Here is a 20219-nt window from a genome sequence, read left to right on the forward strand (position 1 = left end):
AAGGCATTGGCCAGGACCCTGCTAGCAGTGCGGTTTGCCCAGGAAGCCATGCAGGCTGGTGTCTAGTTCCTCCACTCCATCCTGGGCCCGTCCTCTAGTGTTCCAGCAGCTCTCGCTGTATCCTTTTGGCATGTGACTCGACCCTAGTGCGGTGCTGGATCCCAGAGAGGAATCTGCTAACTCCCTTCCTGTGCCTTCCTTCCAGACCCTTTGCCTCGCTGGCCGGAGGCTAGAGGCGGATGGAATTCAGTTTCTCTTCTCTACTCACTCTTTTTTTTTTTCCCTCTTGATTTCAGTGCCGGTAGCCAATTCATTTCCTCTGAAGTCAATCAAGTTCCTTCCCTGCTGGCTGCAGCTGTGCCGTCTCCCCTCCAGTAGGGAGATAACCTGTAGCTGGGTTTACACTAGCGAGATAGACACATCTCCTCACTATGTTCCATTCTATTTATCTGATGAAGTGGGCTGTAGCCTATGAAAGCTTATGCTCAAATTTGTTAGTCTCTAAGGTGCCACAAGTACTCCTGTTTTTTGCAGATACAAACTAACACGGCTGCTACTCTGAAACCTGTCACTAGAGAGATGTTATCTATGGGTCCAGGTGACACAGTAATAAAACCTCCTGCTCCCCGAATGCACAAGGCTTTTCACCGGTGCTAGTTTAATGGTAGGAGGCGCTTCTGGAATTTCTCAATGAGGACAGGGCTAGGGTTGGTTAAGGACTGTGTGTGTGAGAGAGAGATGTTGCCCTCTAGTGACTGGCCCGGAGAGGGGATCTGCTGGTAGCTTAGGGAGCTCTTGGATCAAGTGGTAGAAGTCTGAGTGTTTGGAGCTACGGAGCCAGGCTCCAGTCTGGTTCCCCTCTGGGTGCATATGAGAACGAGTGTGTTTGCAGCATGTGGGCTGGTTACAGGAATGGGCCTGAGCTCTACCTCTCTGGAGTGAGCTTGCTCTTCTCTGAGACGATCGGATCTGGCCACCTCTCAGCTAGAGATTCAGGCCTGGGGTCTTGTAAGAGGCTTGGGTTTGAGGTCCCAGTCCTTCTCTCTGGGCAGGGAAAGGATAATGTTTCTAGCTGCTCTGTAGTGACCCCCTCTGGCCAGTAGGGGAATGGCAGCAATGCTATGATGAGAGCCCCCATCCAGTCCTCCTTACCTGAAGAAAGTTCTCCTGCCTGGGGCCTTGAGGGGGAAGGGGGTGGATAGTGCTTTGACTTGTGACACTGGTGGTGACATCTGCTGTTAGGGTGCTGGTCAAAACTCTCAACCCCCCTCATCACTAGAGCCTCTGCAGGCTGAAAACCTCTTTTCTGGGCTGTAATACGTGTGAATCAGGGTTGCCTTCCAGTGTCTGAGCTGCAAAGATGGTCTGGTACCTACTGCTGCCCCCAGTCAGGGGAGATGACTTGTAGCTCACAGCTGATGCCTGCATTTTTGGTGCTGAAGGAGCAGAGTTTGAATCTCCTCTCCCCAGGTGTGTGACTTTGCAGTGCCTGGATTTGTTCCATTGCCTGACATAGGCACAGCAATGCACGGCTGCCCAAGTAACACAGGATGAGGGAGAAGGGTGGGTTGCAGTTGGCTCTCCTCTGAATCACTGGAGCATCAGTCCTAGAGAAGGCTTTATCCAACTGGTGTGCGCTCCATTCCCCTATAGGGTTCCAATCTCTTGTGGCAAGGAGTTCCGTAGGTAAGGCCCCTTTGCTGGGAACGCTCTGTCCCCAATGCCTGATGGCTGGAATCTGGGGCTATTCTAGCCTCCGTGTCCTCTATAATTGTCTTGGATGCTTAGGTGGTTTCTGAGGTATTAGCAAAACTCTGCTAGAAATGGCCTGGTCCTCCCTGTAGATAAGGCACTGGACTGGTTCAGCTCCCAGCTCTGCCACTGGCCTGCTGTGTGATCTTGGGCGAGTTGCTTCCCACCCCGTGCCTCAGTTTCCCCATCTCTCAAGTGGAGATAAAAATACTGTGTCCCCCTTTGTCCAGCACATTGAGATCTATCTGTTATCTTCAATACAGGCCATAATACTAGGGGTAACTAAGACTCTAATACCTCTGTTTGTGGTGGCATGGGAGGGGGCCAGTTTGGGTAGGAAGAGGGCTGTCTGTAAATATCCCAGAAGACTCTCCCTATTTGTAGGAGTTCAGCCAGAAGCCAGCCTGTTCCTAACCAATAGCACTTGGCTGACTAGACTGCTTGCAGTTGCCTTAGACGCGCTTGGCACTTCAGCCAATAGGATTGCTTCTCTTCAGCATTGATGCTTGGACCAGCTGTTACTTTTCCATCACCCAGTGACGCCTGTCCCCAGTGCCTCGCTTATCACTGGAGACAATAGAAACAAAGTCCAGGGTAGATCAGGAGCCTTGAGATAAATTGCTCTCTGAAAACAATAGGCCCAAATTCGAGTGTGGTCAGTAGCTCCTGGGGGTGCTTAGATCCCTAATCCTCTGATTTGGCACCCCCGGAGCGGTTCAGATCTCAGCAAGTATGAGTCAGTGTTTTATCTCACCCGGGTGCCTGAAGTTTGCTATGTGGGAAATTCTCCAGTGACACCTTAAAACAGGACATTTTTTCAGTGCAATCAATAGAAAAGCCCTGGTGCTTTTGATAACAGTATTCGTTGGCAAGACACAGCAGGGCAAAATACTCCCCTGCCCCACCCCGCTTTGGCATGCGTCTCTGTGTGCAAGTTGGCTGGCACCTTCCATCCCAGAGGTGGCTGCATTTCTGCAGTACTGTGCATGTGGAGCTTGTGAACCACTGTGGGATCTGAATCGAAATCCTGGCATGGGACAGTCCTGAGCTGTCGTCAAGTCTGGGTCATAGTTTTGCCCCTTTGTCATTAGTCCCTGGGCCAGATGGGAGCTGTGGGACAGTCCTTTGACATCGCTTTTTCAGGCAATGGGCTCTTGACCTGTTCCACGCGTTGACCCCACCCTCTGTATAGAGCCCATGATGGGGGGGCATGCGTTTATCTCTCTTAAATTGCACTGCGGTAGTGCAGGGGAATCTCCAGATAAAACTGCCTGATGCAGATGTGTGGGACTCATAACTGGTGCAAGGGAAGCTTGGGGTTGATTAAAACTGAGCCTGCTGCCCCCATGCATTCACAATTCCTGAGTCAGGCTCCAAAAAACCAGGAAGATGGCTAAATTATAATGAGACTTAAACATACCTGGAGGGCTGTTTGGGTTTCTGGATTTTGAGCCTTTATGGGGTCATGTTTTCGAGCTCTGTTCTGCAGCAGTGAGGCCTACGGACTCTGTACGTGAAAACTGAGATTCAGTTGTAATCACATGACTCCGGAGGCTGGAGCTTTAAGAAGAAAACAGCAAATATTGGGAGACTTGTGCTTAACATGGTGAGAGTGGGCACCGCCAGTGATTTCTGTCCGGCTGCTACATCTCCCCTAGGTTATGAACAAAGTAACCACGCAACAGCATCCATTCCCCACACACACACACCCACATCTCTCACTGACAGACGGCAAGACCACCCTCTTCACTTGCCTTCTCCTATTTGTCTCTGTGCCTTCAGCTGTGTGTTATTTACACACACACACACACACACACACACACACACACACACACACACACACACACACACACACACCCCCTGGGCTTCCACCCTCTCCAAGTCCCTCAGAAATACTCGTTTCTAAACCCTGATTCCTCACTCAAAACCCCCTAGAACCACGGTGACAACTAACACCTGCCCAGCGCGCCCGCTTGCTCCGCCTGCTGTCCCCGAGCGTGAGCCCTGCAGGGCAGCCTCGCGTGCTGTTGGCTTGCCCACCGCGGCTCTCAGTTATTGCTCCTGTTTGTTTTCTGAGCCGAATGGAAGTTAAATAACCCTGAAGTGCCCAGCCCCAGCTGCCGTCGCCATGACTACGGGGGCTCACGGTCCCTGATGCCTGCAGCGCCGGTGGTTGCTGTGCAGAAAAGCCGGGCGCGACAAGGGGACTGAGGCTGACCTAGTTTCTGGATCAGAGTTAGCTACAGTTAAGTTACCGGGGAGTATTTGAGAGCCAGGGGTGTCCCTCACAGGGCAGATCAGAGGCCCCTGGGTCAAAGCCCAGGCTGGAGCTTCTCAGGATTGTCCAGTTGCTTTTTAACTAAAGACTCGTTATAACTAAGGCTACGATAAGGTCACAGAATCTGTGACTTTCATTGATCTCTGTGACCGTTTCTGTCCCGGGGCTGGCGCTCCCAGCCCCGTAGTTCCCCACACTCATGGGGGCACCCTTCAGCTGCCCAATCGTGGCAGGGGGGACCTGGGGCTAGGGGATCCCGCAGCAGAGACCCCCGAGCTCCCCCCCACCGCAGCAGTGGGGGACCCGGGAGCCCCAGCAGCAGTGGGTGCTGAACACGCCTAGCCCTCTTGTCACGGATATTTTTAGTGACAGTCATGGACAGGTCACGGGCTTCCGTGAATTTTTGTTTATTGCCCGTGACCTCTCCATGACTCTCTTACTACAAATATCTGTGACAAAAACTTACCCTTAATCATAATACAGGGTGCATGACGTGCTTGTTATCTCATGTGCTATTATACCCCATGTTACAGCTAGGGAAACTGAGGCACTCAGCACATCAGTGGCCAGCTGCCTGTCCAGCATCCCAGTCACAAGGCCGCACTGCCAGCCAGACTCTGCCCACCACTTCGCAAGGGGCTTGGCTGGGCACTTCTCTGGTGTCAGACTTTCTGAGCCCCTCAGAATAGGCGCTGCCATGAGATTTGGTTAGAGGGGAGCAGCAGGGCTTCTGGGCTCATGTTATAGAGAGAGCAGCTGGCACTGGTACCTGATGATGGAGGCGGAACTGATGATGGAGGCGTTCAGGGGGCTGGGGCACATCTTACAAGGAGAGGCTGAGGGAACTGGGCTTGTTTAGTGTACAGAAAAGAGTGAGGGGGGATTTGATAGCTGATTTCAACTACCTGAAGGGGATGGATCTAGGCTGTTCTCAGTGGTGGCAGATGACAGAACAAGGAGTAATGGTCTCAAGTTGCAGTGGGGGAGGTTTAGGTTGGATATTAGGAAAAACTTTTTCACTAGGAGGGTGGTGAAGCACTAGAATGGGTTACCTTGGGAGGTGGTGGAATCTCCTTCCTTAGAGGTTTTTAAGGTCAGGCTTGACAAAGCCCTGGCTGGGATGATTTAGTTGGGGATTGGTCCTGCTTTGAGCAGGGGGTTGGACCAGATACCTCCTGAGGTCCCTTCCAACCCTGAGATTCTATGATCTCGTCTCTGATGTCCTAACATTACCTCTGATGCTCCCAGGGAAGAGGGGGTCATGGAATGATCTGTCTGGAATGGTGCCTGGCAGGGGGTTCCCAATCTGGGGTCACTCAGGGGGGTTGTGACCATCCTGCCCTTCCCATAGTGCTGAATGGGAGGGGGAGCCGGCTGGCTCCTGGGCATGCCCTAGGGGGAGCAGGGTGGTCTGGTGCAGTGACCGGGACTCAGTCGTTTCCTCTCTGTGTGTCTGTTTCTCCATCTGCCCTCTGCAAAGTGCTCTGAGGTCTGTAAGAGCTGGGTGGTGGTAGCCTGGAAAAGGCTGGGAACCACCAGTCTGTGGTAGAGGATAGATGGGGACTTGTTAACATGGAGCTCGGCAAGTTCGAGTCCTAGACTCTATTGCCAGAGAGGACCATTGTGATCATCTAGTCCAGGGGTCCCCAACGCGGTGCCCACAGGCGCCATGGTGCCCACTGGGGAGTCTAAGTGCACCTGCATAGTGGCCGGCAGACGAGCATCTGCCAAAATGCCGCCAACAAGCTGCGTCATCCAGAGGCGTCGCTGCCGAAATGCCGCTGATTTTCGGCGGCGACGCCTATTGATGTTGCTGCTTGTCGTGGCATTTCGGCGGATGCTTGTCCGCCGCCGCAGTCCTCCGTGGCTCATCGTCTGGCACCTGCCAGACGAAAAAGGTTGGGGACCACTGCTCTAGTCTGTCCTCTGGCATAACCCAGGCCAGATAATTGCTCCCAGGGATGCCTGCAACGAGCCTGGTAACTAACCACAGGTTGGTTGTCGCTGGAGGCAGCAGTCGGCAATCCGGGGTATTGGACAGACGGCGCTATTTGCTTTGCCCTGTACAAGGACGTACTGCACCAGCTCGGAGCCCAGGACGTCACCCCCCTAAGACCTCTTCACTGGCTTTGGGAAGCCTCGCTGGGATTGTGCTGTCAGTTGCCACCTCTCTGGTGAGAGATCAGACGCTGGCCCAAGGCGATGCTTTATGAGCTGTGGCTGCAGCTGCAGTTGCCTGTAACCTCAGCTCCCCGTGCTAAGGGGGAATGAAGGCGCTGCTGTCGCTGCAAGACCCAGAGTGCATGGGCTGGGCTGGGACAGCAGTGCCATCTCCTGGCCAGTGGGTGGAGTGGTGTTTGGTATTCAGAATATCTGAGGGTCCTGGGCAAAGGCCAGAATGAGCAGTGGGGAAGGGGTGGGCTGCCCAGAGGAATGTCTCTTTCTAGAGTAGACAGGGCCTGCGAGCGAAGGGCCTTGCCCACCTCGGGAATGGGGCGAAGCAGGCAGAACGTATGGCCCTAAGGATCCGAGCCAAGCTCATGCCGCCAGGTTGGGGCTCAGAATCATGCCTGGATCTGGGATTTTGGGTCAGGCCATTCACCCCAGTGACCCGTACCAAAAAGGCCACCAGCTCTACGGCAGTACGGGCTGGAGAACAATGGCATGGGCCGGCTTGGCTGGCTGTCCTGGGCCAAAGGGAGGCTGCGCCAGTGGCTAAGGCTCTGGGATGCAGACGAGCCGAGTTCAAGCAGACAAGCCTAGGAATTGATCTTGGGCAAGTCCCTTATTTCCTCTGTGCTTGTTTCCCATCTGTAAAACAGCCACAACGCCCCCTTTGTCTTGTCTGCTTAGACTGTGAGCTCTTCGGGCTCGCGGCTGTGAGTGTATGTACAGCACCTAGCGTAACAGAGCCGACTCCGGGGCCTCTAGGGACCTCGTGAGGTCACCTAGTCCAGTCCCCTGCACTCATGGCAGGCCTATGTATTATCTAGGCCATATTGTGATAGAACTACTATGTAATAAAAGGACTGGAAGGCTCCCAGCCAGGGAGCTGACTTGTGTGGCAGAGAAGCATTTAAAAATACTCTCTGACTGGGGGGGGGGAAGGGCTCTAAATGTCACATCAGGGAAAATGTAACTTTTTTCTCATAGCTCTGCACGGGGAGAGTGCTTAGGGCATTTGACTGAGAGCCAGGGTGCCTGGGTTCTGTCTGGCCAGGCCACTGACTGAGTCTGAGGGAGTCCTTTTGTTTCCATTTCCCCATCTGTAAAATGGGTGCACCACTTGCCTGTCTGTATCACCACGAGGCTTTAATCAGCTGACATGGGTGAGGTGCTGAGTCGCTGCATTACTGTGCCTGGGGAATGGCAGCAGGTTTTTAATACCCAGGTGTCCCCTTCCAGGTAATAACTCAGCCTACAGAATAGAAGATGCCAACCAAGATACCATCGGGGTCCTTGTGCAGCTGATCACGGAGAAGAAAGGTCAGTACAGTACCAAGGGAGGCGGGGATCTCTGACCCGTGTGGTTGCCCCTGGACTGGGAGCTGGGGCTGCATGTTACACTCAGGGGAGAGATGAAACATGTTTCCTTCATTGGTAGCACTGCATTGGTGCCGGACAGTGACTTTGATTTCCAGAGAGACTCCTCTGTCCAACTCCAGCGTCTGAGAGTGTCCCGTTTCCTTAGCCAGCACGCCAAAGGGTGCAGGTCGTTCAGCCAGCTAACAAGGCCACAGAGGTGAACCTGCATAGCCCAACCTTTGAACAAGTAGGGCCAGGCCTGTGACTGTCTAACTCTGTCCCCGAGCTGAGCCATGGCTGAACAGCTGGTCTTGTCTCCCTTTGCATCTGTCTTCATGAGCAAATTCCCTTTTTGTTTGCTTGCGGCCCACAGAGAACGCTGCGGCCCTGGAGGAGCTGCTGAAGGAGTACCACAGCAAACAGGTGGTGCAGACCAGCCACAAGCCTGCCACCAGGTAAGGGCCTTGGGCCTGCAGCCCTGTGCTGATACTGGCTTCGTTTGCGGCTGTTCAGTGGAGACGGGCCTGCCTGGGCAGGGGAAGGCTGGGAGTCTATTCAGGGCACGGAAAATCCAGGGCTGCTGCTGGCATCAGAGGGGCAGGCCAGGCCCGGCTCCTTTTCCTAAAGGGTCTCCCTGTAGGAAGCCCCCAGGACAACAAGGAAACATACACGCCCCGATACGGCTCCGTCTTGCAGGCCAGACCAACCCAACTCTCTGATCCCTGGTCCCAAGGCAAATCCCTGTAGGACTCAGCGGGGCTTGATCCCATCAGTTCCGCGAGATGCAAACGTGCCGTAACCCCTTGGGAAACCAGCACTGCCACCATGTGACCCAAGGGAGCCACCGCACTGGCTGCGTGGGGGGGCGAGCTGGACTGACCCGTTAGTCACAAGGTGGACAGCTCTAGAAAACATCCAGGAGCTGGCTGCTGGGGAAAGGATACAGGCGGGTCACTCCGCCCACCGACCCAGCTTAGCTGTGCTCCGGTTAAACCCTAACGCCCTGGGGCAATGTGCCGGAGAGCGACTGGGTGTTGGTGCTCGCCAGCAGGGAGGTGGGATACAGACTAGTCAGCGTCCCAGGCCGCTCTGGTGGGTGCTAGCTAATCGGGACTGTGATGTGCATGACCTGTATCTCCCCTGTGACAGGCAATGGCCTCCCCTCCTCGCAGGGAGACTTTAACGAGGGCGTCACTCACCCCCCTTCTTCCCTACTGACTGTCTGTCTCCCCAGCAGGCTGCATTTCCTACCGCACATCCCCCACATCTGCCGGCACCAGCACCACCTGCACACGGTGCAGGGCCTGGCCACTCGCTCGGGCCCCAGCTGCACCCGCTGCTGCCAGAAGAAGTGGCCGGAAGTGCTGCTCTCTCCGGAAGCTGCCGCCACTGCCGCAGCCGCCGCCATCCCCACTCCCGCCCCCAAGCCGGCAAAGCTGGGTGGCAAGGCCAGCCGGCCGGGAGAGATCACCATCCTCTCCGTGGGCAGGTGAGCGGGACCGGACCCCGCCCTGGAGGGAGCAGATCCCAGGGGGTGGGGGTAGTTCCCTGTTACACGCAGAGCTGTCGGGGGTAGAGCTGGGTCTGCTGCCCCATATCACAGCTTGGGCCCACCTCTAGGAGCGCGCAGGGGGACACTGCAAGGGATGGGTCGCTTGCTGCAGCCCGTTGTGTATCTCAACCCTGCTGTCTGGCAGGCCCCATTAAACCGAGCCTTCCCCTAATGATTCCCAGCCTGCTGCAGAGAGCCAGTCCCAGAGGCAGCGGCCCCTGCCCCAGCCCTCGATGCCACCAGGCCTGGAATGGCTCAGCTCCAATGGCGAGGAGGAAAGAGGGCTTCTCGCATAGCTGGGTCTCGCGTACGGCTGGGCAGGGGCTTACCTGGTGGGGCTCTCCATCCCGCTCTAGCCTCAGAGTTTGAGCCTGCTAGGAACTGGGTCCTCTAGGCCAGGCAGTGGAGGCTCATGGCTGTAAATCCTGGGTTCAGTCCCCGCTGCCAACAAGCCAGCCAGAGGCCCCGTGTTGCATACAGAACAGGCCTCCCCAAGCAGAGGCATAGACTGGGCATGGCACGCGGCCCCCTCTGGGTGCACAGGGAGAATATCCTAGGCAGCAGGGTGCCAAGGTGGGGTCGCTTGTTCAGCCATCTCCGGGATGTACCACTGGCTGGGCTTTAACGTGGGCTGGATATGGAGGGCTGGCAGAGATGCACAAACACCTTGTATTAAACCGAGACGATGCAGTGTGATCATCCGACTAGAGACGGGGACTAGGAGCCAGGCCTCCCGCTCTGCCACTTGTCGCTAAGGCTGCGATTTAGTCACCGAGGTCACGGAATTCGTGACTTCCAAAGACCTCCATGACTTCAGCCAGCGCCGGCTGGGAGCTGCAGGGTCTCCTGCCGCCTGTGGAGGCAGGAAGCTGTGGCGTACCCCTGCTGCCCCAGAAGACGGGGGCTCTGTGGGCGGTGGGGTGGGGACCTCCACAGCTCGGAGCTGCCAGCGGAGGGGGACCCAGGAGCTCCCAGCTGTCCAGCAGCTGCCTAAGCTTCCCATTTTGTTGTGGATATTTTTAGTAAAAGTCAGGGACAGGTCACAACTTCTGTGAATTTTTCTTTGGCTGCGACCTATCCATGACTTTTACTATGGACAACAAAATCTTAGCCTTACCCATCGCTGTGTGACTTTGGGCAGGCTGCTTAGCCTCTGTGTGCCTCAGTTTCCCCATCATGTAATGAGGCATACACCGGCCTTTGTAAGGCCAGGCAGGGAGATACATTGCACAGAGACAACTGCATCTGTCCTGAGTGTTAAGTCAGGCCCTGCCCACTGTTCCACATATGGGGGTAACGCTGGCTGGGCTACTCATACACCCCAGGATCGTCCCCATGCCCCACCGTAGTGTCTCTGAGCCATGCGCTGCTGTGTCTGCAGGTTCCGAGTGGCTTGCATCCCCGAGCAGAAGCCCAACCCTCCAGAAGTGAAAACCATCTTGGAGTGCAGTGGGGCTGAGCCGGCCGACTCCCCCCGCAGCGGCCTCCCTGCTGAGCAGAAATCGCTGGTGGGCAACGGAGCTAGGTCGAAATGGCTGAAAACGGCCGATAGCCAACAAGAGGTGAGCATGCATGGGGTGGGCCAGAGAGGCGATCCTGAACAGAGGTTCTCAGCCTGCAGGAGCTGGGGCTCCCCTCTCCACTTCCCGCTAGAATCGGTCACCTCCCCAGAGGCTTCCCAGAGCTTTGGCTTGGAAAGCAAGGCTGGAGATGAACTAAAACCTGGACCTGGGTTTCGGTGGCAGGGAGGGAACTATGCCCCGGCATGTATGAATTCTGCCCCTGCCCAGAGGTGATTGAGCCGGGCTCTCTGTGATCAGCTGGGTGGCTCTGAGGCACAGCTCGCCTCCCTCCCCCGTCTCAGGGAGCTATGCATTGTCAGCCAGCTGGCTGGGGATCGGACGTAAGGAAATCTGTCTCCCAGCATGGCCTGGACACGCTGATGAATTACAGAGCTGTGCGTATATAGGCTTCTCCTGGGGTTATATGCACACGCTGCACCGTCCTGTTTAAATCCCCAGCATAAGCCAGCGGGGCAGTAGCCAGAGGCCCGAGGACCCAAACCACGTCCTCCTGGTCAGAATGCTGCTGAGTCAGGAGGAGTGAGATGGCTCTTCTGCCTCTCTGGCCTGCTCAGCCTGCGGCCTGCTGACGACGCCAGGTGGAGGAGAGTGTTTGGGGGCTGTGGACACCTGTCCTCTAGGCCCTGGAATGAGTCCCCAGGCTCAGTGCACGTAAAGCAGCTGTCAGGCAGCAGCGTGCCCCCGAGCCAGCCGGTGAGGCTTTGGATGGGGCTGCCAGATGCTGCCCCTTCTCTAGGAGAGCCACCGCTTCCTGCAGACTTCACGCCTACATTGTACGTACAAACAACCGCTCCCCTGGACGGTGCTGGGCCCCCCGGCTCCTACCCAAGTCAATAGGAACTGCGGGTGCTCAACACCTCTGAGCACCAGGCCACAAGCTTCTAACTGTGACTGCAGAGGTGTCGTGCCCAACGTGAAGCACAGCAGCGCTGTTTTAGTGACCCTGCAGTGTCCGAACCCTCTGCTCCAGGAACTGCCTGCAACCACCTTAATGGGGCGCTAACCCTGGGGCCTAATGCTCACTATAGGGGCCGACACGGTGGGCGCTCCACAGGAAAAAAAACTAGCAGGTGCTCACCAGCTGTTTGGCAGCAGGTGGGAGGTGCTTTTGCGGGGGGGGCAGATCAGGGGCAGCAAGAGGTAGGGGGAGGGACGGGGGGGCAGGAAGAGGCAGGACGAGGTTGGGGGGACCTTGGGGGAAGGAGCTGAATGGGGGCAGGGCCTCAGGGCAGAGCCTCCACCTGGTCAGAAGAAAGTCGGCGCCTGTGATGCTGACCCCTAACTATCCCGCTGCTGCATCATCCTCACAGAAACATCCAGCAACAGCGGGTAGATTCTGAGTGTATCTCAGATCAGTGACCTCCCCTTTTCCCAGCCTGCAGCAGGTCCTCTGGCCTCTCAGCTGCCACATGTTGGAATATTTTGAGAACACTGAATTCAGGATCTGAAAAGCAACAGACCTCCCCCCCCCCCTCCCCAGTAGTTCAGTCCCATTAGGACTTTATCCCTGATTTCTGGGCTTTTGGCTGTTCAGACAGCCCCAGCAGGGAGTGCTGGCAAATGGGCTGCTCTCCAGCACAGACCGTCAGCAGCCCCAGCGTACCACACCCAGTCTATATGGGAGCCTCATGGAACATTTTTATTGTGGTGCTTCCTACATTATCCAAACAGCCGCTGGCTAAGACAGGGGGTGCCCTGACGCACAGCGATGTGCTCTGCGGTGCTGTCATGGCAGTGCATAGCTGGGATCAGCTCCGGCTCTGACGCCCGAGCCACGCAGCGCTGGTACCTGGGAGTCTCTTGGGCCTGCGGCTGGATGGCCGGGCTTTGTTTACAGGATATTGTGTTTCCTGCCCTTCATAATGGCTGCGCCGTTGATGGTGGGACTGTGGTCTCGTGGAAGCTCTCGCTGCACATGTCTCCCGAGGTGATGGGCAGCGGCTAGGGGGAGGCGAGGCTGGGCGACTGCGTATGTGCACAGATCCTATCCCCAGCTCTACAGCATTAGGGAATTTGTGACTGGGATCCAGGTGAGCAGTAGAGCAGGGCTGTGTCCCCGGGAGGGCTGGGAGCCCATAGGGCCACCCAGAGGTAAGCCTGAAGTATTCGGAGTTCAGCAAGCGCCCTCAGCATTGGGATGCTCCTCTGGGCTCTGCAGAATGGGGCTGGGTGGCAGGCGAGGTCACTGCAGGCAGCAGTGCAGGCGGGTCAGGAGATGTAAAGTAACGCAGGGCTGTGGAGTGCAGGGTGACGCTTCAGAGCTGGGCGGGTAAACTCCTCTGCAGCTGCTCCCAGAGAAACCACCCCCATTGCCCCACTTCTGCAGCCTGGTCATAACCCTGCTGCTCTGGGGGAGGGGAGCAGGGTGGCTGTGCCATGGCAGGCTGCCAGCATTCTTGCAGCCACATACCGCCGAGTCCCCCAGCCTGGAGCCTGCCTTGAGATGGCCCGGGAGCTAGGGAGCTTGAACATGCAGATACAGCCTCCTGGGGGGCAGATGGGCTGCCACTGGCACATGACAGGCTGCCATGTCAGGGGCGTTTGCTGGCACTTGTCCCTGAACGGAGACAGTGTGTTGGAACGGGCCTGGTTTGTGCGGCATAGGTGCTTGGGCCTCCGGTTCCCCCTGCTAGCCAGTCGCTGAATTACACATAACTGCACAAGGCATGCAGGAGTGAAATCAGGAAGGCCGAATCACACTTGGAGATGCAGCTAGCAAGGGATGTTAAGAGTAACAAGAAGGGTTTCTTCAGGTATGTTAGCAACAAGAAGAAAGTCAAGGGAAGTGTGGGCCCCTTACTGAATGAGGGAGGCAACCTCGTGACAGAGGATGTGGAAAAAGCTAATGTACTCAATGATTTTTTTTGCCTCTGAAGGTCAGCTCCCAGTCTACAGCATGGGGAGGAGGTGACCAGCCCTCTGTGGTGAAATAAGTGATTCAGGAATATTTAGAAAATCTGGATGAGCACAAGTCCATGGGGCCGGATGCGCTGCATCTGAGGGTGCTAAAGGAGTTGGCGGATGTGATGGCAGAGCCATTGGCCATTATCTTTGAAAACTCATGGTGATTGGGGGAGGTCCCGGATGACTGGAAAAAGGCTAATGTAGTTCCCATCTTTTAAAAAAAAAAAAAAAAGGAAGGAGGAGGATCTGGGGAACTACAGGCCAGTCAGCCTCACCTCAGTCCCTGGAAAAATCATGGAGCAGGTCCTCAAGGAATCAATTCCGAAGCACTTAGAGGAGAGGAAAGTGATCAGGAACAGTCAGCATGGATTCACCAAGGGCAAGTCTTGCCTGACTAACCTAATTGCCTTCTATGAGGAGATAACTGGCTCTGTGGATGAGGGGAAAGCAGTGGACGTGTTATTCCTTGACTTTAGCAAAGCTTTTGATATGGTCTCCCACAGTATTCTTGCCAGCAAGTTAAAGTAGTATGGGCTGGATGAATGGATTATAAGATGGATAGAAAGCTGGCTAGATTGTCGGGCTCAATGGGTAGTGATCAATGGCTCCATGTCCAGTTAGCAGGCGGTATCAAGCAGAGTGCCCTTCGATCCTGGGGCCGGTTTTGTTCAGTATCTTCTTTAGTGATCTGGAGGATGGTGTGGACTGCACTCCCAGCAAGTTTGCAGATGGCACTAAACTTGCAGGAGTGTTAGATACACTGGAGGGTAGGGATAGGATACAGAGGGACATAGACAAATTAGATGATTGGGCCAAAAGAAACCTGATGACGTTCAACAACGATAAGTGCAGAGTCCTGCACTTAGGACGGAAGAATCCCATGCACTGCTACAGACCAGGGACTGAATGGCTAGGCAGCAGTTCTGCAGAAAAGGACCTAGGGGTTACAGTGGATGAGAAGCTAGATATGAGTCCACGGTGTGCCCTTGTTGCCAAGGAGGCTAATGGCATTTTGGGCTGTATAAGTTGGGGCATTGCCAGCAGATCGAGGGACGTGATAGTTCCCCTCTATTTGACATTGGTGAGGCCTCATCTGGAGTACTGTGTCCAGTTTTGGGCCCCACACTGCAAGAAGGATGTGGAAAAATTGGAAAGAGTCCAGCAAAGGGCAACAAAAATGATGAGGGGGCTGGAACTCATGACTTATGAGGGAACTGGGATTGTTCAGTCTGCAGAAGAGAAGAATGAGGGCGGATAGGTTCCAAAGAGGATGGATCTAGACCATGGGTTGGCAGCCTTTCAGAAGTGCTGTGCCAAGTCTTCATTTATTCACTCTAATTTAAGGTTTCGCGTGCCAGTAATACATTTTAACGTTTTTAAAAGGTCTCTTTCTATAAGTCTATAACATACATAACTAAACTATTGTTGTATGTAAAGTAAATAAGGCTTTTTAAATGCTTAAGAAGTTTCATTTAAAATGCAGAGCCCCCTGGACCGGTGGCCGGGACCCGGGCAGTGAGTGCGCCACTGAAAACCAGCTCGCATGCTGCCTTTGGCACACGGGCCATAGGTTGCCTACCCCTGATCTAGACTGTTCTCAGTGGTACCAGATGACAGAACAAGGAGTAATGGTCTCAAGTTGCAGTGGGGGAGGTTTAGGTTGGATATTAGGAAAAGCTATTTCACTAGGAGGGTGGTGAAGCACTGGAATGGGTTACCTAGGGAGGTGGTGGAATCTTCTTCCTTAGAGGTTTTTAAGGCCCGGCTTGACAAAGCCCTGGCTGGGATGATTTAGTTGGGTTTGGTCCTGCTTTGAGCAGGGGGTTGGACTAGATACCTCCTGAGGTCCCTTCCAACCCTGAGAGTCTATGATTCATGTGCTGCAATTAAGGATCCCTCTTTCCAAGCAGAGGGGAATTGGCTTGGCCTGGTCGGGTTTTTTTTTGTTGTGCTCGATTTCAGACAAGTAGCACAAATAGCTCAGTCCAAAGCTGGTTATCGCATCAGCCTCTGGCTGGGAAACAGCCCCAGTCCCCCTGCCCAGTATGGGGCAGAGCTTGTCGTGCCAGCGGGGGAGCCAGTGAAATTGCTCCCCCAAAGGCGGAGCTGGGCTGCCTTTCTGTTCCTCCCGTGAGCCGCTTGCCCGCTCTAGCCCTCAGAACCGAGCGCAGGAGCCAGGCCTCTGTCGACAGACACAACCACCTAATTATCCCCCTGCCTCAGAGCCCAAAGGGAGGGGTAAACAGGAGCGATGCATCTCCTCCCTCAGAGGGGCGGGTGTGACCCTTGTCCAGCACAGCCACGGCGAGGCAAGGAGACCCTGTGCCTGTTTGGCTGCTCTGTGATGCAGGAAGTCTGGAGAGGGATTTCTAGTGTCTCTATCTACATCAGACCAGACCAATCCACGCTAGAGCGTGGTGCCCGGCCTGACGAGCGGCACGGTGCAGACAGCCCCTCGTAGCACCACAGCACAGCTGCGGAGCGTGTAGGGTCTGTGCTCGCACGGGGATGGCATCTGCTGACTTGGCCCTGGGTGGCTGTTCTGGGCCTAACCCCACTGGCCTCCGTGAACCTGGGCTCTCAGCAGGGGCCCCGGAACGGTGGGGGCCAAAAGGATGGGCCTGGCCAGTCCACTTCTCACCATGGCCTCAGTCCCCTGCCCCACCTCTTTCCCCAAGAAGGAGGCAGGGCGATGACCATGAAAGGGGCGGGGCCATGAAGGGGGAAGTGGCCCTCTCGCTTTTAGGAAGAATCCCTTGCCCCTGATATGGGATGATCTTTCCCCGTGAGATGCCAGGATTTCTCTTCATGTGGGTGGTGAGCACAGCTGTGGGGCTTGCGTAGCTCTTTCGGGTGGGGACGGCTTGGAGAATTAAGTCCTCCATCACCCTCCCTTCTAACAGCGAAGCCCTTCTCTGACTCAGCTGCTGCGAGAGGCCAAAGCTGAGGCTTCTTACCCTGAAATCAGAGGTTCAAATCCTACTTGGTCAACTCTACTCTTCAGCATTATGTAGACTTGCGGTCTCGGATTCCTAGATCCTACCCCACTACAAATAATCGCCCTTCCTAACTATGGCAGCAGAAAACCAGGTGTTGGGAAAGAAGGCCCTGCCTGGTCCGTGACCCAAAGTGAAACCCTCGGACAAACCAGGCCATTTGAGCCATTTTCCCTAAAAACCCGAACCCATTAAAGCAGCAGGGCAGGTCATGGTCTCAGATGTTCCCCTTGATTACCTGAACCTCCATTCACCCTGATGTCTTTGAGAACAGAACAGCTTCAGACTGAAAGTTCTTCAGGCCAGGGCCGGTCCCGTGTCACGACAGGCGCCCCCATGAGGGGCTGTGTTATCAATAATCCTATTGCATGAGCGGAGGAGGGGGGTTCCGAGGAAGTGTGATGCTTTTAATCATGCTAGAACTCCAGTGGTGGCAGATCCAGCAAGCAGAGCTGCTCAGCAAGGTGTTCCCAGCGGGGACCTGGCTGCCCAAGGCAGGGGGCCATTGTGTAACTCCAGGTGCAGATTGTCCATCTGTTGGTCTTTCTACTGCAGTCCCTTCCACCTGTTTCAGTGCATTGTCTTGTAGCAATTGAGTCTTGACGTATGGGGACACCCCCGGTCAGACGCTCAAAGTTCACACTGACAAGGGAGGGGATGGATTTGGCTCCTAAGTGTCATCAGTTTTAAAACACCCAGTTTCCATGGAACCATGAATGCCCAGCCCAGCAGAGCGCTGGCTGACTCAGGCCCTAGTGAAGCAGCTAACGTGATACTGTTGGGTTTGCTCTGTAGGGGTCCTTGACACCTTTAAAACCCAGATCCTGTCCCCACTACGGAGACTCTAATGTTCTCCTTGTCTCTCTTGGTGGGGCGGGGGCAGAGGGGGGGTCCCTCAGGCCAAATTGCTGTTTCCATAGAAGAGGAAAGACTTGGGTGTCAAGCTGCCGGTGGCTCTTCACCCTAGAGGTGGGGCTGGGTATGGACGAAGTTGTCTGTGCACGCTGGCGTGTGTGTCGTGGTCTACAGAGATGTAACTGTATTCCCCCCTGGACGCTTCCCGGGCAGCATGGCTAGGGGTTCTCTTTCTAGACTGTAACCTGCCCTCACCCTTCAAGCACCTTCCAATTAGATGCAAGGCTGAAGGGATGTGAGGGTGGGCGTTGTAGCAGACCCAGCACCAAGGCTCCCCACAACCAGCCTGTTTATAAGACCATCCTTAACTCACCTGTTCCCTTGCGTGGTTCCCCAAAGCTCTTGCTACATCTCCCAGCACCTCTGTGAGGTGGGAAAGTAGGCTTAGCCCCGCTTTACAGATGGGGAAACTGAGGTATGGACACACTGAGGGCTTGTCTACACAAGGACACACAGGACAGTTAATCTGAATTAACGTTCAAAATGATTAAAGTGGCCTTAATTTGGTTTAGTTTAACCGAATTAATGCTACTTCCATTCTGAGCGAGGGGAGTTGAATGTTTTTTGTTTTTTTTTAACTAATCCATTTTAAATTACTTTGGATTAACACAGCTGGGTGTCCCTGTGTAGACAAGCCCTAAACGACTTGATCCAGGTCCTCCTGTGAGCCAGCGGCAGGGCCGGGGATGGGACCTAGGAGTTCCTCTCACTCCAGGCCCCAGCTCTGTCAGAGTTTTGTCAAGCTCACCCTTGTCCTCTGTGCTGGCTGCCGCCCCAGAGGCTGCGTGTTGGTAACACGTCTCTTCTCTTGCCTCCCACCGAAGGTGATCATCTGACTCCCTCACGCACCAGGAGACCTGAGAAGCGGCTCACTTGGAGGCTTCTGGTTGAACAGTCCACCCAAGAAACGCACACCCTGGGCGATGCTGAAGGCGAAGAGCGACACTCATTTTCCCCTCGGGAGAGCTCCACCACCCCTGAGAATCGCAAGGCGCAGGCCCGGGCCGGCAGGGAGGAGCTGAAGGACACGCCCAGCATCTCAACGCATTTTTCTTTTAGGGAAGGACTTGCAGGGAGGGGAAGCGGGTGTGGAGGGCTCGGGTGCTGGAACAATTCATATAGTGGAGGTGTGAGCCATTGAACCAAACTGTAAACCTCGCTTCAAGCCAGCAGGCGCGGCAGCACCCCTAGTTCCAGCACCTATGGGAGGGATGGGGGATTCTTAGCTGCCCAACTGGAAAAACCATGGGGGCTGTTGCTCCAGCCGAGGGCAGTGTTCTTAAACTAGGGGCTGGGGTAGATAGAGAGAGAGAGAGGCAGCTTGTTGTTGGCTTGGAGCATGTTCCTACCTCCCATGGGCTCCAGGATGAGGTGGGAACGTAGCATTGCAACATACCAGGCTGGGGTTGGTGGCTAGTGGTAGGGATGGCGAGTTTGGCTTTCTCTTTTCCCCCTTCATGAACAAAGAGAAACCCAGGGTGACTTGCAGTGAAACTCTCTGGCTGTAGACAGCCCAGCCTAATGTTACCAAAGCTCTGTCTACTTTCACGTCCCAGTGGTGATTGCACTAGCCCAGTAACGGCACAGCTCTGGCAGTGTGATTTTTAACATGTCTTGCCACATCTGGTGTTTTTTCTTAAAGCCGCAGCTCCTGGGTCCATGTGATCAGAGGACACTCTCAGCTTTCATTAACCCCCCCCCTTGCTCACCTCGCCCTAAATTTCTAGCTCACATGGTTGCAGAGAAAAGCTTGAAAATGTGACCCCAAAGGCTCAGAAATTAAATGAAATGAACCCAAATTTTAGGCTCAAAATCATAATTTTTAAGCCCCTCTGTGATTTTTTTTGAATGTGTGTAGTTGGCCATGGTGCTCCCATCTCCCCCTAAGAGGGCTCGTGGAGTTATAGTAGCTAATGGTGCTTTAAAGAAACGCACAAAACTTGCAGGGGAGGAATCCAAACAAGGCACATTTCCTCCGTTGTTCCTGCCCGCGAGGGAAGCAGGGACCATGCTCCATTGAGCTGAGCGGTGCCTAACCCTGCCTCAGACAGACAGTCTTTATTTTGGTTTTTGTGGGGTCGTCTTTTCAGGAATCTGCATTTACTGGTTCAGAAGCTCAGGGATTCTCTGCTTTGGTGTTAGCGGGAAGAGCTCTGCGGCTGGGTTGTGACAGGATGGTCTGGGGCTGGGGCTGGGTTCTGCCTGCTGCCCCAGCTTACTCGAGTCAGTGGCTGACTTTGTGTTTGCTGCAGTGGTGGAAGCTGATTCAGGCCCCAGCCAGGTCTCTGCTCTGGATGCTAACACTGTACATGAGGCTGTGAGGAATTCCTCCCCCTCCCCTTCAAACTCTCAGCTCAGGGTTACTTTCCAGTTTGCCTTGTCCGTGGCAGGGGAGAGCAGTGGCTCTGTCAGTTGAGGACAGTGTTCTGCTGGGGACAGTTTCCCCTCTAAAGAAGGGAAATTGTTGCTGTTAAGAACGACTTCCCCGATTTAAAAAAGAAAAACAAACTGTTAATGGTGACTGAGAGAGAGCAGGGCTTTCGGGTACCCCCTGGCGTCCATGAAAGTGCTGGCCATTCTGCCTATGCCACCCTAGGGCAATCCACCACCCCCTTTAGAAAAAGGGATGGGTGAGTTTTCCCGGCCAGCTCTTTAGCGGCATCCATCCTTTCCCACTGGATGAGGATTTCACCCACTTGTTCTGATGGCCTGGG

At 54.9% G+C, this 20219-nt stretch overlaps 1 protein-coding gene across 3 annotated transcripts in view; it reads left to right on the forward strand.

The window, feature by feature from the left end:
* Nucleotides 1-19308, forward strand: part of RELT (RELT TNF receptor) — a 74932-nt gene extending 55624 nt beyond the window's left edge. For all 3 annotated transcript variants that reach the window (XM_045021896.1, XM_045021904.1, XM_045021913.1), the window contains exons 7-11: nucleotides 7436-7516; nucleotides 7929-8010; nucleotides 8790-9044; nucleotides 10489-10669; nucleotides 18330-19308. In XM_045021896.1, coding sequence (XP_044877831.1) covers nucleotides 7436-7516; nucleotides 7929-8010; nucleotides 8790-9044; nucleotides 10489-10669; nucleotides 18330-18341 — 611 coding nt within the window. In that variant the 3' untranslated portion in view covers nucleotides 18342-19308. The remainder of the gene's footprint in view (nucleotides 1-7435; nucleotides 7517-7928; nucleotides 8011-8789; nucleotides 9045-10488; nucleotides 10670-18329) is intronic.
* Nucleotides 19309-20219: the final 911 nt, after the last annotated feature.

This window comes from Mauremys mutica, chromosome 1 (genome assembly GCF_020497125.1).
Source record: "Mauremys mutica isolate MM-2020 ecotype Southern chromosome 1, ASM2049712v1, whole genome shotgun sequence".
Lineage (NCBI taxonomy): Eukaryota > Metazoa > Chordata > Testudines > Geoemydidae > Mauremys > Mauremys mutica.